Here is a 17,293-nt window from a genome sequence, read left to right on the forward strand (position 1 = left end):
TTAATTATTTGAACAATCAATGTTTTTTAATCTTAATTTATAATTTTTATTTTGTTGTTATTTAAATTATATGTAGTTTGATTATATATTAATAATCTCACGTCAACTGAACTTAATTTTTAATATTTTGCTCGCATATTTCAATTCACAACCTAAAAGATATATGAATTTATCTTGATTCCCTTTATTTTTTTTAAACTCGAGATTTTTTAACGTTAAAACTTTTAGTGAGTTTAATTTTTTAATAATATAAATTTTTGTATTTAATGTATACTTTATTTTTTGATTCGTATTTGGATATATAAATTTTTTTAATAAAAATTTAAAAAACCGGGAATTAAATTAAATTTTAGAGTAGACTACACTTTTGGTCCCTATAATTTGTTCAAGGACCAATTAGTTCTTTATAATGGCTGCTAACTTATATTGTTAAGTGAAGGGACAATGGATGTTATAAAAATGAAAAGTTATGGACCATCAGTGTAGATAGTTTGTTTTAGGGATCAAATCCAAAATTTAAGCAAATGATAGAATTCACCAGTGTAATTCACTCTTTAAAAAAACAACGAAAACACTGACGGATGAAAATAGTAAACAATGAAAATGAACAAGTTCGTGCTTTCTTTGAAATCAAATTCATTATTAAAATTACAAAAAAAGAAATTAAGTTGTGAAATCTACATCTATGGATTGACCAAACAACTTTAAAAAATTACGTCAATTGAGAGATATTTTTATCATTTTATCAATTTTTTTTTTATCTTTTTCTCAATCAAATCGATTATATAATTTTGGTCATTGTGGTCTTCGATTGGATAAAGAAAAAAAGACGAAAATATCTATCATTTAATGGAATTTTTAACGGTCATTAGAGAACGGGATCAAATCTGGACGTTTTTGTAAACCACGAAGGTTATCTTGTAATTTTAAATTATAGGGACAAAAAGTGTTATTTTTGACAAATCACAAGGATTAAATTTGTAGTTTAGTCTAAAATCTAGTATAACAAAAAAAAGAGTAAACTACAAAATTGGTCCGTGTGGTTTTGTCAAAAAGTACATTTTTTCCTTCAGGCAATTTAGAAATTACAAGATCTATTTTGTGGTTTGTAAAAATATCTGGATTTGGTTTCTTTCTTATCAGTGTTGAAATTTTTTCGTTAAATGATATGTATTTTCAGTATTTTTATTGTTTTTTTGTCTTTTACCCAATCAAAATCAATTTTCTTATCTTGGTCTCTATGATTTTGATTGTGAAAAAAAAATATCTACCATATATATATATATATATATATATATATATATATATTGATGAGATTAACATATTTGACACTAGTTTTTAGGCCAAATATCTACCAAAAATAATTTATTTAGTAACATCAATATAATTTAACCTTTATAAAAAGTATCAAAAGAATATTATTTTTATATACTATTCCACCATAAATATGTTTTTTGTTTGTTTACCTCTTAATATTCTTATTAAGAGACAATATCTGAATCGTTAAAATATGAATTTTGTTTGGCAAAAAAGAAATACGACATTTAATAGTTATAAAATAATTTGAATAATTATGCATCGTAGACTTTCCTTAACCATTCAGCATCTTAATTTCATTATAAATAATTATCAAAAAATTATATTTTATTTTACACTATGAGAACATCTTAATCATTCTGATCACTTGATCTTTCTTTGTGAAAACATCTAATAATTATCGATATACTATCTTATAAAGCAAATTTAACAAAAATATTAAAGTCTTAAAATAGTAAATGACCAAGATACCTTTTTAAAATTTTAATTTTACATTTACACTTTATACCCCTATAATTAGTTAATTAATTTACTTTACGTCATTTACTTTTAAATATTTTATTTTAAATCTTTATCAAATTAATATACATAATCGTATATCAATTAAAACATGTTTAAAAAATACATTTTTATTTTAACAAGTTACATCATTATAATCGTCTCGTTAATACCTTCGAAATGAGTTTAATATTGAATAGTTTTTGACTTAATTATATTATTATATATTATATATACTATGAAAAAATATTTTTAATATTTATGATTTATACTTTTATAGTTATTTATTTATATATATACTATATATTTTGGGGTTAGGCTGTCCAAATTGCACTGTATAATATATTCTGAATTAATATGTTCTTGGGTTTTTTTCAAAATATATATATATATATATACATGTATTAATTCAACCTTAATCTGAGTTTCTGGACAAAAAAGAGGGTAAACAGTTGAAATTTCATTCTAAAACCCATCTTTTTTGGTCTTTTCATGGCTTATGATCTGTCAAATTTTTAGTTTTCTTTATTGATTTTGAGTGTTTATCTTAAAACTCAAGTTTCTTGGTTCTTTGCTCTTGATGTAAATCGAACACATTTATGAAGTCGTTTAAATATGTTGAATTTTAAATATATTAGATTTTAAACTGTCATACAATTTTTTTTYCATCGATAGTCTGTAATTGGAACCATAACTCTTATTTATTCAAATTATATTAATATGTAAAGACCAAGTGTAACATATATTATCGTTAAATCTTATCTTATAAAATCAGTGAAACTTTAAAATCGTTAAAATTCATAGCTCCCGCCATATTATACAATAATTATCGAAGAGTCTGGAAGTCAATTATTAAAGTAGACCACCTTCTCCTTATTTTGAAAAGTTTTTAATATTAAAAAATAAAATTTAAAAATGTGAAAAATGAAATCCCATGAAATAAACAGCGAACGCTCCGCTGTTTTATTGGTGATACAGACCGCACAAAAATTTCAAACTTAAACCGTCAAATTTGTCTGCCCAAAAAAAATCAATCAGACATCCGAATCGGAAACCCCCAAAATCTGCTCCGATCTCCATCATTTTTATTGAACATTTACCCCCCAATTCCGATTCGATCTCTGGGATCCTTTGATGCCAGAGGTCGATTATATCACGCCCGGCATGGCTCCGTCGCCGGCGAATTCCTTATTCGGCAAGTATGAGGTCGGAAGACTTCTCGGCTGCGGCGCTTTCGCCAAGGTTTATTATGCCAGGGACATCAATACCGGCCACAGCGTCGCCATTAAGGTAATCAATAAGCATAAAATCGCTCATAACGCTAATCTCGTGTCGAACGTGAAGCGCGAGATCGATATCATGCGCCGACTCCGGCACCCGAACATCGTTAAATTGTATGAAGTTATGGCCACGAAGACGAAGATCTATTTCGTGATGGAGTTTGTGAAAGGTGGTGAGTTGTTCGCGAAGGTTGCCAAGGGTCGTCTATCTGAAGCACATAGCAGAAAGTACTTTCAACAATTGATCTCTGCCATTGGTTATTGTCATTCTCGTGGAGTTTACCACAGAGATCTGAAACCTGAGAATCTCTTAATCGATGAGAACGGAGATCTGAAGGTTTCGGATTTTGGATTGAGTGCTGTTACTGGACAGATCCGAGCCGATGGATTGTTGCACACGCTATGCGGCACGCCGTCGTACGTCGCTCCGGAGATCCTCACCAAGAGAGGATACGACGGAGCGAAGGCGGATATCTGGTCATGCGGTATCATTCTGTTCGTGTTGAACGCTGCTTACCTACCGTTCAACGATTCAAACCTCATGATGATGTATAAGAAGATCTACAAAGGCGAATATCGGTGCCCTAAATGGATGTCGCCGGATCTCAGGCGGTTCTTATCTCGTCTTCTGGACACTAAACCAGAGACCAGAATCACAATCGATGAGATCAAATCTGACCCGTGGTTCAAGAAAGGATATAAAGAAGTGAAGGTAGACGATCAACTAGAAATGGTCGTGAAGCCAGAAGATGATGATAAATCATTATCCTTAAACGCATTCGACATAATTTCGTTCTCCTCCGGTTTAAACCTCTCGCCGTTGTTTGACGGGACACTTAACTCCCCGGGACAAGCCGAAAGGCTGGTGATGTCCGAGTCGCCGGAAAAAGTCATCGAGAAAGTGGAGGAGATCGTGAAGGAGGCAAACGTGAGGTTAAAGAAGCGGAAGGAATGGGGTGTGGATTTGGTTGCCCAGAACGGTAAACATGTAATCGGATTGGAGGTTTTCCGGCTAACGGAAAGCTTAGTGGTGGTCCAGGTTGAAAGTACTGGCGGAGGTACGGATTTCTACGATGAGTTGTGGAAGAACAAAATTAGATCGGAGTTACTTGAACGGCGGGATGTACAGGTAGTCGAGAACTAGTGGTCGCCGGCGGCGGGCCACGTGTCGGGCGTAATGTACTTGATCATTTATAAACATATTTATTGACATCTTTTGTTTGTTTTTTAAAATAAATGTTATTTACCCTCTCGAGTCAAGAGTAAAAACGAGGGTAGGTGAACAAACATTTTTTTGATGGGCAACATAGTAATAATGATTTTGTACATAACATGAGAAATTGTAACGTCTTCATTTTGTGTTGTACAACCATTGTTTTATAAGGTTTATATAATAAAACAAAAAAGAAAAAAAATATTATCCGTAATGTGTTGTTTTGCTAAAAATTTACCTAATAAGTGTATATTTGATTACTTTACCTTATCGGATGAGGAAGACAATGATTCAGAATCTTACCTGCTAAGATGGATGACAAGAATCGATAGTCTTAGCTTGATAGTTGGTAGGTAAAAGTGACCACTATTACCTTGTAAACGCTTATAGGATAAAAATATAACATACCCAGTAAGCTAAATGAAGAACTTGAATATTACTGGTAATGTTTTTCGTGTAAGAGTCAAGTAAACGATCCCGTTTGTTTATAGGACATCGTAAATATGAACATTATTAACGTGGGTAAATTTTTATGATTTTAACTAGTTTTATTTTGTATATAAAACATCTTTGGGTTTTTCCCCAAGGTTATAACATTAATTATCAAAAATATATTTTTTAATACTTTTTCTAATATAGAAAAAATCATGAAAAAAAAGGAAAAAAAATCATAAATTTAATGTTAATAAAAAAAAAATTATAATTTTCTATTCTCTACTAATCAAATTGAATATATTTCCATTTAATTATAATTTATTTGGGTATTAGATCTATTTTAATATTTTAGTAACATAACTTTTTTACGATTATTAATTTTAAAAAGCTTATAGAAAATCTCTCGAAAATACTTTTAACATTAAAATATTCAATAAATTTTTTAATATATAATAAACTCTCTATAAAGTGGTACTTTTTTATTTTTTTCCTCCTTTAAATTAAGTAAAAAAAATATTTGATATATCTCATCTTTGCTTTTAAAAATTTAATTTTAAAGATTCTTTTCTCTTTTTTCTCCAAATATGAAGATATTTACTCACTTTCCACTTTTTTATTTATTTTAATGAATGTCTGAAAAATCTGTTATAGTAAAAAACCTGTAAAATTTTTAAAAATTAGATTTCGAGGATTCTATCAGAGATGCTTTGGCATCAACATCTTATTTTACATTTGATTTTTCCCCCGGTGTTATCAAGAAGAAATGAGCGTTAAAGTCTGTTTTGTTAGTAGCTTAAGTGATTGTTCGATATTGGCTTAACGGGATTAATAGCCATATGACTTATTCACTAAGCTATAAATGGTAGTTCCTTTTTGGCTTAATCATCAAGATGTGACTTAATCGGTCAGTAAAAATAGAGTCATATAGACTGAGCTATTTATTCAACCCTTCGTTTCCTCATTTGCCCTCCTCTTCTTATCTGCTACTCTCTTATACATCTCACAACACACCCTTTCTTCTTTCCTTCTTCCGCCCTTGCACCTATCTCCGATCACCAACTCTTCCACCAGAATTGCGTTTGATACCCTCCTCAGAAAGAAATAAAATGCTCTCCTTGAACTCGCTCTCCCTTTCTATCAAAGTATTTGGTATTCATTGATTTGTGAATTTATTTTAATTTGGGTTTTGCATAACCCATCTGTCGCCGTCTCCGGTTGGGTAAATAAAAACCTATACGCAAATTGCATCATACCAAGTCCTTTTATGTTGTAAATCCTTTGATTCTCTCTCCCTAAACGTCTTTTTCTTTTGTTTGGGTTAATTGATTTGGAAGTTCGTTTATTTGGTTTTTTGTTTGGTTTGGGGTTTTATTTATGTCTAACGCCTAAATAAACAAGGGCAAATATCATTTGTGATAAGAATCGTCACCTTCACTTACCGGGTAAAATTCATGATCCTTGTTTCGCTCTTACCGAGTAAGATTTTTGGTCCTTACCATATTCATCCGGTGAGGTAACTTGACTTGGTAAGTACTTGCCCGGATAAGTGTTTGGTAAACGGCCCCTTACTGCTTTTTAAATGAAAGGTTTATCGATATATATCTTTTATTAGAGTCAGATGAATCGTTGTCAAAAGAAAATGCATGTCTAGAGACATAGAAAGTGATGTTTCGATAAGTGAAGGAAACACATGACAAGTTCGGATAGCAACATTTGAAAACCCGTGATAAGTTATAAGATTTCACGCAAGACCCTCGACTTTAATATGTAACATATTAGGCTGACTTAATAAGATATTTTTCGCTTTGTTCACAGTTGGGTTCACGGTTTTAAAACGCGTCAGATAAAAGAAGTATTCAGTACTTTATAAGGCCATCTTAATTCCTTCTACAGTCGGGTGAATAAGTAATCATGACAACAAATTTGTTTAAAAATGTAAGCATAAAGCACACTTTGATTTATTGAGTTCAAGCAGTTTTCATCAAAAATATATAACATTAAAATTGAAAGACTGTTTATTAAATATAATTTATCAAATGGAATGTCTTTATCGTAAAAGCAACATAGTTTCAAAATCTATCATTTTCGTGATGAAAGCTCTAAATCAAAATACTCAATCGAATAACCCAAAATTATAAATTACGGATAACACTATGTACTCAAAACATCACAGGAAACAATGGATAAAATTCTAAACCAAAAACAACACATTTCGGTGAGTGGGATACCCGTATCCATCGAGTGTGGTGAACATATGAATAAACCACAAATAAACCTTAACGAGCCTGAACTAGAGATTATCAAGTTCAACCATCCACAATCTGTAGTTTAAGTCCTCCGTTAATTACCTAGGTGACTCTGTTAAGAGCAAGACCCTAATCCTAACCGGTCTTATCTAAACTTCATAGAAACCTATTATTGGTTAGGTCTAATACAGTTCATAATCAAAATCAAATCGATTTATCTATCATTCAAGCTTGAATGATACTATATATTAAATTTATATTATTCGAATCAAAGAAAACTCTAGTATGTAGTTGGTTCACGGTACAGTTTGGAATCGAGCCAGTTTACACCACTTTTTTCTAAAGTCGGGTGCGAGACAGAACTCAGCTAGGACCGAAGAGAGGATTGCCAACCGGATCGTTGATTTATATACATACTATACATTTATATTTCAAATTTAAAACTAACTTAAAAATTTATTTTTGTTAAAGATGTTTTATTATGACTTCTTTGTTGTCGAAACAAATAGTCAAGTAGTTCACGCTAACTCTTTTGGGTGTTGCGTCTGGGCTGTCCTCTAAGCATCTTTGGAAGGCAGGGGGTAACCATCACTTTTTCTAGAGATATTTATGGTAATTATCTACTAATTAACCTACCCAATTTATTGGTATATTGATAATGGTTTTTACAGTAACCATTTAATTTAGAAGCTGATATTTTTTTTTTTATCATTGTTGTTTTTGTCAATAATGAAATTGATTGTCAGAAGAAGGGACAAAATCCAAGACAAATTGCATACATGGAGATTCATTATTTGATACATGAAAGAAAATGGACCAAATCCATAACAATTCACAAACTATAAGGACCAAATCCGTAATTTACTCTTTTATTTTCATATAATTAAATAAAAGAAAAAATGGTAATGAAAAAGACAAAATATACCCTTGATATATAACGAAAATAAGAGCAAATTTAACAAAGTTAGCGCAAGAGATCAGTTATATAATGAAAATGAAACCACATGTATTCAATCCATAAGAAAATACAAATTGGAAGGACCTAATCCATAATTTTCTTATAAAACACAGGGACTGTATTAGTAGTAGTGATGACAAAAACTGATCACGGGTCGGGCTTGATCGGTCCCATGCTTTTTCATAACCGGTTATGGGCCATCGGTCCCGGCATTAAAAAATTAATTTTTTAAATGATATATATTTTTAATACATTATAAAATTACAATTGGGTCACTCAAGTACACTTTAAAAAATACGTTTTAATATAATTAAAATTACATTGTCTTATAAAAATACATTATAAATTATTTGAAAATACATTTATTTATAAAATTATTTTTGAATTTTTAGGTCGGACCGGGACGATCTATAACCGGTCCCAATCCCAGTCCCAATCCCGGTCCCAAGAAACTACCAAAAACCCCAATCGGTCCAGGCCGGGCCGATTTGGCCATCACAATTTAGTAGTTTGATGTTAAATTTATCCGTCAAGGGCCCAAACTAAGCCCACTTACCAAGCCTTTTCTGTGTTAAAATTGGGCCAAGCCCAAACAAATCACACAAGGGTTTCTGGCTGTCCAAAAACAAAAAGGAAAGAAAGAAAAGGGCATACGAGAACGAGTGAGAGAGAGAGAATAGTTCACAGTTTCCCGAAGAAACCAGGTTGATTACGCGGCAACACAATTCGGAAATGGAAGAAATGATTGCGAAATTAAACTTTCTGTAAGCAGAAATCACAACAGTGACACAAAGGAAGCTGATGAAATTCAATCTACCGAACACATAGGTCTGTCATTCCTCTTCAGTTCCATACACATTCCTACTTTTTCGTTTGAATGATTTTAGTAAACTGAAAACATTGTTGATTGTTCTGGTTTAGTGGTTGTTTCGTGAAGTGGTGAAGAATGTATCAAGAAACGAGCTCGAAGTATAGTAATCTTAAGAAAAGAGCAAAGTTCGCATTAGGGAAATCTGTCAATTCGTCTAGGGATAAAGTTAAAACCCTCGATTTTAAGAAAAAGGGGTTTGGAGGCAATGATAGGAGAGGTCAAAGTACAAGAGTTAAAACTGATAATATTGTCTCCAATGTTGAAGATGAATTCTTCAAGAGAAGTGGGAGGAGTGATAACATGAAGTCAAAGAATGATCGATTCCGAGGTGATCGAAGTAAAAGAGTTGTGACTGACAATGGATCCTCTGTTGATGGTAATTTGCATAAGAAAGACTTCAGGGGAAGAGGGTTGAAGTCGAATTATAGAGGTCGAAATGTAGGGGAAGTTCAGGGGAATGAAAGTAATGGTTTTGCAGGAAGAGATTTTGACCGGAAGAGAAAGAGGATTTATGCTAATAATGATAGCAATGGTGAAAGTAAGTTCCATAATAAGGCGAAGGTTCCGGTTGGAAAGGGTTTATCTCGAGCAAGATGGAATGCTGGTAAAGAGGACCTCGTTAAAGGCAATGAAACCGCAAGAAGGGGATCGCGTGCTTCTGCATCTCTTTCCCAAAATAGACATTCTAATGGAAGGGAAACGCCAGATGGAGGTGATAGACGAAAGAATACTGAACATCGTGAGAACAGGAGTGTTTTGTTGAGGAACAATGGAGAGGGAAAACACGAGACTAGCAAGCAGTTACGATTGAAGCAGACCGGTCCAGCCGAGGATAGTGAATTTGGAAAGAAGAAATTTCAAAACAAGAAGAACTTGGTTGATGATTCAGTGGCAATGTTTGATCGACCAAGGAGGAAGAGGCGAATAATGCGGATAGAATATCCAAATGATACTGCAAATAAGCGGTTTGATGATAGCATACCTGCCATTGGTTAGTATAAATATATCATGAATGTGTGATCATGTTTTCAATACTTGGCATATCATATATGATTCTAGTTACATATTATGATGAATGCAAATAAGTTCTGTGTTCTACATTTCGTTGCCACAAAATTCTTATGTTTTGTCATTACTGTCAGGTAATTTAAATGTTTGACTTAAAGGCTTGTGTGTTAGCAGTTTAATGAACCTAACGGAACTCACAGCTTATTCGGTCAACAATACATGACTGTTTGGTAGTGGCTTAATGATATAGAAAGTGGCTTATTTAGTAAGTTTTTGGAGGGGAGCTTTATGCAAAAAGTCAAGTTTTTTAAAATCCTGCCCCTTTAGGTTAAGAAACACTCCGCTTTCATTTATTAAAAAACCTCTCCCAAATAAAAACTCTCTCAATCTATACAGACAGATTAATCCACACATATATCTTTATCCATACAAGACTTAATGGAAAATCAACCAAACAGCCCCTCCTCGCTCACATACCATCCTATTTCTCGAGTAAAATTCATGGGTCTGTCAATATACTCAATTTTCTGGTTGCTTGCTTTTCAGATAATACCACAGAGCAAAAGGAAGATTCAGATAACGAAGAAAATACTGAATTGTCCAAAAATGCACAGTTTCGGGCAATACAACCAAGCCCTTCTATCATATCATTTGTGGAGGAAAATGTAATTTGGCTTGGTTGGACCTTTGTTATAAGTTTGATTTATATTGCTATCTTAACCTACTTACCTTGTCTTGTTATTCTTGGCTATTTATCATTGCAGATATTGGGGCGTCGGCGTGAAATTGAGTTCAGAAAGGCGGGATATAATATTGAACTTTCTTCCCCTTTAGATAATATTCCCTTTTCTACAAGCTCAGAAAGAGAGCGAATCGAAGAATCAGTAAGCTTTCATTTGTTTACTTTTTGAGCTAAACGAATTGCATATGAAGAATGTATAAACAGTTTTCAGTAGTTTTTCTTAAAAGGGCATGTTTGTTAGCAGCTTAATGGGACTCAACTTATTCGGTCAGCTATACATGACTGTTTGGTAGTGGCTTAATGATATAGAAAGTGGCTTATTCAGTAAGATTCTAGGGGGAGCTTTATGCAGAAATCCAAGTTTTTTCCAAACTTGTCCCTCCCTATTAAAAAACCCGTTCCTTCCATCTATCAAAAACCCTCCCAAACAAAAACCTTCGCAATCTATATAGATAGATTAATCCATACTGATAGCTTTACCCATACAAAACTTGATGAAAGCCAACCAAACAGCTCCCAAGTTGTTTTTGCCATCCTTGCATATGTCAATGGGGCCTGAATATCTTTTGCAGGTTTTCAGGAATAAACTGGCATTCTTCGCTGCTGCAAAAGTTTCTTCATCTTTTCCATCTCCCGATCTTCCAGAAATTGCTTTTGCTGGTAAAAATCTTCATTCAATTTTTTTTTTCTGTGACATTGAGGGCCGTTTCCGAAACGCTTACCCGGTAAGCGCTTACCAAGTCACGTTACCTTACCAATGAACATTGAAAGGAACTAAAATCTTACCCGGTAAGAGCGATGGGAAGGATTGAGAGTCTTACCCGGTAAGTGAGGGTGACGACTCTTACCCTATTAGCACTTACTGGGCAAATTGCTGCATACGATGCCATTTTGATGCACTAAAATCTTACTTGGCAAGGTAAGTGGTGGTGTTGAATCTTACCAGGAACCCTTACTGGGTAAGTGTTTGGGTGAACGGCCCCTAAGTTATTTTCTAATAGGATTTTTTGAACTTTTATGCTAGATATCTGCGAATAACGTTAATAGGCATTTTGACTTGATTACTTTTGGAAATACATTCTAATTGTTTTACATGAACTTTAAATACCCGCATCAATATGTAAGAAGTATAAAGTGTATTCAGAAACTCCCTCAATTAATTCTTTTACACTCATTCATACTTTGTCAACTAGCTTATCAACTAGTTTTTACCAACCATTACTAGTTTACTAGTATCACCCAGCTGGCTTATCAGCAACATCTAGCTTATCAGCTAGTTTGCCGGACATAGCTTATATTCTAGGTTTCCTGTCTGTTTGACATAAATTTCCTAAATATTGTGGCTTAAATTTTGATTTCTTATTAGGTAGGTCAAACGTCGGGAAATCATCTTTGCTAAACTCACTTACCAGACAATGGGGTGTTGTACGAACGTCTGACAAGCCTGGTCTCACTCAGGTGCTACATCATCTTTCTTGCTCAAAATTTGTCTTTTTGTACACCTTTTCCAGATAATTCACCAAGACCACACCAAATCAAACAAACCCAGAGTGGTGATGCATCATCCCTGGAAACCGTTCTAGATATTGTCTGTTTTGTCAACACCTGGACTCATTGTTTTAAAACATGTTTGATAGAGGAAGGCAACCTTCGTTCCCCTCCCCAACCGATTAGGGTCTCACAATTTTCCTTACATAATGGTTTTAGCATGACTTATATATATGTTTGAAGATGAGAATTATAAGGTTGTCTTATAAGAGACTCGATACCTCCTCTACCAGACACGTTTTAAAAGCGGACAATATCTGGTACGCTTAGCCTGAGATGTTACAAGTGAGATGTACGCTGACGTCACCTCCACCCCGTAGAGTAGAGTAAGTTGCGAAATAATTTAAAAGTACAAAAACATTGATGCTCATGAAATCTTGTGCAGACTATCAACTTTTTCAACCTTGGATCAAAGCTCTGCTTAGTTGATCTGCCTGGATATGGTTTTGCTTATGCAAAAGAAGAAGTCAAAGAATCGTGGGAAGAACTTGTAAGCGTGATAAGAATTGTTTAGTGATTGTATAATTACTTGTCGTTTCATAATATTGTTGCCATTTCGTTGGAAAACTAGTTGGTCTGTTTGACTTATTGGTAATTTGTAGGTGAAAGAGTATGTATCCACCCGTGAAGGCCTTAAACGAGTATGCCTTCTCATCGACACAAAATGGGGTATGAAGCCAAGGGATCATGAACTCGTTGATTTAATGGAAAAGTAAGTATACCGACTCTGCTCTATACCTGCAAGTCAATTTGATTGAAATCTTGATCGACACTGCATTTGGACCACGTGCAATAAGATCTGGGATTTTTTAATTTTAATTTTGTGGGTCCCATTTATACGAAGAAATAAAGATTTGGTATCGGCTCTCACTTGATGCCAAGAGGAAATGAAAATGGGACACCTTTTAATCAAGAAATGTGGTATAAGTGAATGGAACCTAACCCTTAAAAACTGATCATATATACATATATTCATGTAATAAACCAAACCATACGAGTCCGGTATATCCCAGAGGCGGGCCCCGGGGAATGTAAGTAGATTTGTTCTCTGTCCTGACGAGTAGAGCGACTGTTTTCTGTTAGAAGTTAATATGTTTCTTGTTGTTTTGAATCTCGCCAGGTCTAAAACCAAATACCAGATAGTATTGACGAAAACAGATTTGGTATTCCCCATAGATGTGGCTAGACGCGCAATGCAAATCGAGGAGGTAAAATGCACTTGCTTATACTTGCAAGGTTTTTAGGTCTCTTTCTATGACAGAATTGATTTAACGGATACAATTCATCTGATCGTACAGAGCCTCAAAACGAAGAAATCCGCTGTTCAACCCTTGGTAACGATAGCAATAATGTTGATCTTATATTTATAGTCTGATTCCCAAAAACAACACGAGTTTATTCGGCTTTCGTTTGATTGCAGATGATGGTTAGCTCGAAAACTGGAGCTGGGATACGAAGTTTAAGAACCGTGCTTTCTAATATATCTCGCTTCGCCCGACTCTAGCGGTATTTAGCCATTTTCTTTTTCAAGTTACTGCTATAATTACGTATAAACAACACATCATCTTCTAGTTAAAACTGATTACAATTTTGTTGCTATTTCGTTTCACTTTGGTTCCTTAAACTCTAGTTGATTAGGTTAGTTAGCTTTAAGGGTATTTTGGTCCTTTGAGCTTTTATTTTTGTTTTATTAGTTATAGAGTAAATTATGATTTTTGTTTTATTATTATTATTACTGATCTTGAAAAAAGAAGTTATTCCTGAATTAGAATCAGTTAGTTTGTCAAACATAGCCTTAAACATTGTTTATGTAACATAAAAGTTAAAGTTACATTTGTTTTGTTGCATAATAAAAATATGTTAAATAATTTGAATAAAATATTTAATTTAATTATTTTTTTTTTTTGAAACATTATTAATTAATTAGGATATGCTAGATAGACCATTTTTATTTTTATTCATATTATATGTAATGGTTATTTAAAATCATAAATAATAAGTTTTTTTCTTAAAATTGTTTAAACAAATCCATATATTATAATGTATATCATAATCAATTTAAAATTCTTTTGATCGATATAATATATATTTTTTAATTTTTTTAGCATCATGTTTGTATTAGTTAATGTATTATATTTATTATTATATTTTGAAATATTATAATTGATTAATTTTTCAAAATGCTCTTTTGGCCATTTTACATAATTAATTTTACCAAACATGATTTGTTCATCAGCCAACCAGCTAGTTTGCCAAACATAGTCTAAGCTACATAGTTGGTGTATGTGATTTGGTAGTTATAGGGTTTAGTTTGAATATTGATTTAGGTTCGAGGTTTGTATCATGGATTTTACGTCTGAGCTTGTATCTTGGTTTTGTATGTTAGAGTTTGAAAAACGAAAAACGTAAATGGGGTCCATGGAGGTGCAGGAACAATGGATTCTCTATAACTGTTAAAAGCTCTAAGATGGGTTCTCCATAACTGTCGAATGAGTTTTCAAAATGCAGATGAGATTCTTCTCCAACATATTTGGAACCAAAATTACGTTGGTGTAATAAAGAAAAATGGAGGATTTTGAACTTTGGAGGCAAAGATGACCAAAACCGTTGTGGATTTAAGGTAATGGCGGTTTTTGCTTACCACAATGGCGAATTTGTAATTCCAAAACTGTAGGGACCAAATTTGTAGTTTCTCTTTACTCTATAATCTAATATAACCAAAAGAGAAAACGAAAAAAGGTAAAAGGACCATAATATTCATAAATTTAACTATTTTTAATTAGAGTTAGTAAGAGGGACGAAACGTGAAACAAAATGATAACTACAGTGATCAAAACTGTAATTAGTTTTAAAGAGGGACTAAACTTGATAATGAGCGGAAACCTCATGGTCCAAAAATGCAATTTACTCTCATCATTAATGTAATAATGTTAGGCACAGGTAGTAAAGCGAATAGATCAAAGTAGCTTATGATTGATTAGTCATCAGTTATATGTTTGGTACTTAGTTGTAATCAACTATGTTTATGTTTGGTAATTAGTTGTAATCAACTATGTTATTAATTATTATGCATTGTTTAACGCTATGTTTACAAAAGGTTTACTCATATAAATATTTATCAAGTCATATTAATTTATTAGATGAATATGGTGAGGATCAAGAATCTTCCTCGGTAAAAAGGAGACAAGGACCAAAAGTCTTACCCGGTAAGCGAAGGCGCGTTACCACGGTAAGCGCTTACCAGGTAAATTGTTGCATACGATACCGTTTTAGTGGACTAAAATCTTATTGGATAAGTAAATGATAGTGTTAATTTTACCGGTAAACGTTTATCAAATAAGTGTTTGATAAACAGCCCCTTAGTATTTTATGAACTCGCTAATCTTTATCAAGTTAACCCATATTGTGTGTCTCAGGAGGCATTAATATGAGAATTATTAAGGGTTACTCTATTTTAGTAATTCTATCATTAATAATATTAATAAAATATTCAATACATTTAATAAAATATTATATCTCTCTCCTACACATTTTACTTCAATAACTTTAATTGGTTGGATATAATTAAAATATTATTTTCTCTCTCAGGTTCCTCCAGACATGTTCTAGGATTGATGCACTAATTCCCCCTTCTTCTTCCCCATGACACCACTAGCACGAACCATGTTGGACCGTTGCTTCTTCTTCTTTACTTGTATTTCTTGTTGTTCTTCTTTGTCAATTAGGTTTGATTTCGTGTTGATTCCTCCGGTTTTATCCCCTATCATCTACACCAGTTGGAGTTTTTAGGGCTTGGAACGGTTTTTGTTGAATTTGGGGTTCAAAATGTTGATAAAGGGTAGTGTTTCGTTGAATTTGGAACTCAAAACCGAACTTCGTTTCTGAAGTTCCACCGTTGTTGCTCTTCAAGTACAGTCGTTCACATACATGATGACCCAAATAGACCAGATATGTCTGATTTGTTAGAATTGCATACCAGGACAATCATTCTCGAAAGAATAGGCGAAACTAAACTAGCTAGATAATATAAATGGACACAATGAGCCGATGCAAAAAGTCATTTTTGTACAAGTCCACCTAACATGTTATATTTTTATAATCAATACTTGATAGTTTTTAAAAAAATTATATATTTTAGAATGCAGGTTTAGGGTTGAATGCGGGTTTAGGGTTTCAACCCTAAACTTTTAAACAACGAAAGCCTCCCATTTTCCTTCGAATATCAACTATCAACCCTTAGCTGACGTTAATCTCTTGATTTACGCAGATTTTTTTTAACTTTGCATGATTTTACATAACTTATGATTTAATATAGATTCTTTTTCTAAGAATGGTAAAGGAAAACCTTTTAGACCTCTTAATGGGAATCGACTAATCACAGAGCGACCACCTGCTTTGCAGGTAGCTTGAAATCACCGCATTTTAACCTCCGTGACCACAAGGGGATTTTTATTTCTCCTTGGATTTGAACTTGAAACTTCCAGACATTTTTGACCTTTCGAGCCCAAACTCAAATCAATCAGACAGAACCCTTTTAATTGTATGGTTACCCTGTTGGGATAATTAGGTATATGGTATTGTACTTGTTTCTTGAATGTACATCAAGCTTGTTTTAAGCTTTCTAATCTAAACCTTCGGTATTCCATCATACGAACAAATGATCTTCGCCAATTTGTTATCTTGGATCTTAATGTTTGTTTGCGCTTTGCTAGCAAATTGCTTACTTTTTTTTTTTCTTTTCCAAAGTATGGAATTACTACGCTTTTTAAGACCCTTGCTTCTACTTGATTTAATTGGAACCTAAATGAAACCAACCAGTGGGGGATCCAGAAAATTTGGTGTCTGATTACTCAAATCCATCTTCACTCGTAACATTGGCAAGTGCTTATTTTCTACAACACAAATTGAAAGAGCATACAAAACAAAATCACCGATCCAACTGCTCAAATCTAACTTCGTAAGCTTCTTGCAAAGAAACGACTCTCAGTTGTTCCAGGTAAACCAAATGCTAACTTCATGCCGCATAAGATGTTTCCTTATTCCATCATCACTCTAGCAAAGGTCCGATATAACGTTAACAAAATAGTTGGTAAACATATATAATTTTAACATGAAACCCTAACTCTATAAACTTGTTTATAACATTAAGACAAACACCTATAAGCATATACTTAATT

General features: G+C 33.1%; 2 protein-coding genes across 2 annotated transcripts; both read left to right on the forward strand.

Annotated features, from left to right (window-relative positions):
• Positions 1 to 2,979: 2,979 nt before the first annotated feature.
• LOC112512763 (CBL-interacting serine/threonine-protein kinase 11) lies at positions 2,980 to 4,458 on the forward strand. The gene has a single exon (XM_025118889.1). It carries the CDS (start codon positions 2,980 to 2,982, stop codon positions 4,237 to 4,239), a length of 1,260 nt encoding a protein of 419 aa, XP_024974657.1. The 3' UTR covers positions 4,240 to 4,458.
• A 4,136-nt stretch (positions 4,459 to 8,594) lies between these two features.
• Positions 8,595 to 13,775, forward strand: LOC112513273. The gene is made up of 11 exons (XM_025119492.1): positions 8,595 to 8,775; positions 8,869 to 9,809; positions 10,373 to 10,491; positions 10,591 to 10,710; positions 11,141 to 11,228; positions 11,935 to 12,026; positions 12,502 to 12,606; positions 12,719 to 12,828; positions 13,237 to 13,324; positions 13,415 to 13,450; positions 13,537 to 13,775. The coding sequence occupies exons 2-11, from the start codon at positions 8,894 to 8,896 to the stop codon at positions 13,618 to 13,620; spliced, it is 1,758 nt and encodes a 585-aa protein (XP_024975260.1). The 5' UTR covers positions 8,595 to 8,775; positions 8,869 to 8,893; the 3' UTR covers positions 13,621 to 13,775.
• The last annotated feature ends 3,518 nt before the right edge of the window (positions 13,776 to 17,293 follow it).

The sequence above is a fragment of the Cynara cardunculus genome, assembly GCF_001531365.2.
Source record: "Cynara cardunculus var. scolymus isolate 2C chromosome LG 5, CcrdV1, whole genome shotgun sequence".
Taxonomy (NCBI): Eukaryota; Viridiplantae; Streptophyta; class Magnoliopsida; order Asterales; family Asteraceae; genus Cynara; species Cynara cardunculus.

What these genes read in the sequence shown, in the direction of transcription:
- LOC112512763 (XM_025118889.1), top strand. Translation starts at nt 2,980, where the DNA reads ATGGCTCCGTCGCCGGCGAATTCCTTATTCGGCAAGTATGAGGTCGGA.
- LOC112513273 (XM_025119492.1), top strand. Translation starts at nt 8,894, where the DNA reads ATGTATCAAGAAACGAGCTCGAAGTATAGTAATCTTAAGAAAAGAGCA. An exon ending in TCCAGAAATTGCTTTTGCTG is followed by an intron (nt 11,229 to 11,934) that starts GTAAAAATCTTC and finishes ATTTCTTATTAG; the next exon opens with GTAGGTCAAACGTCGGGAAA. An exon ending in AAGAATCGTGGGAAGAACTT is followed by an intron (nt 12,607 to 12,718) that starts GTAAGCGTGATA and finishes GGTAATTTGTAG; the next exon opens with GTGAAAGAGTATGTATCCAC.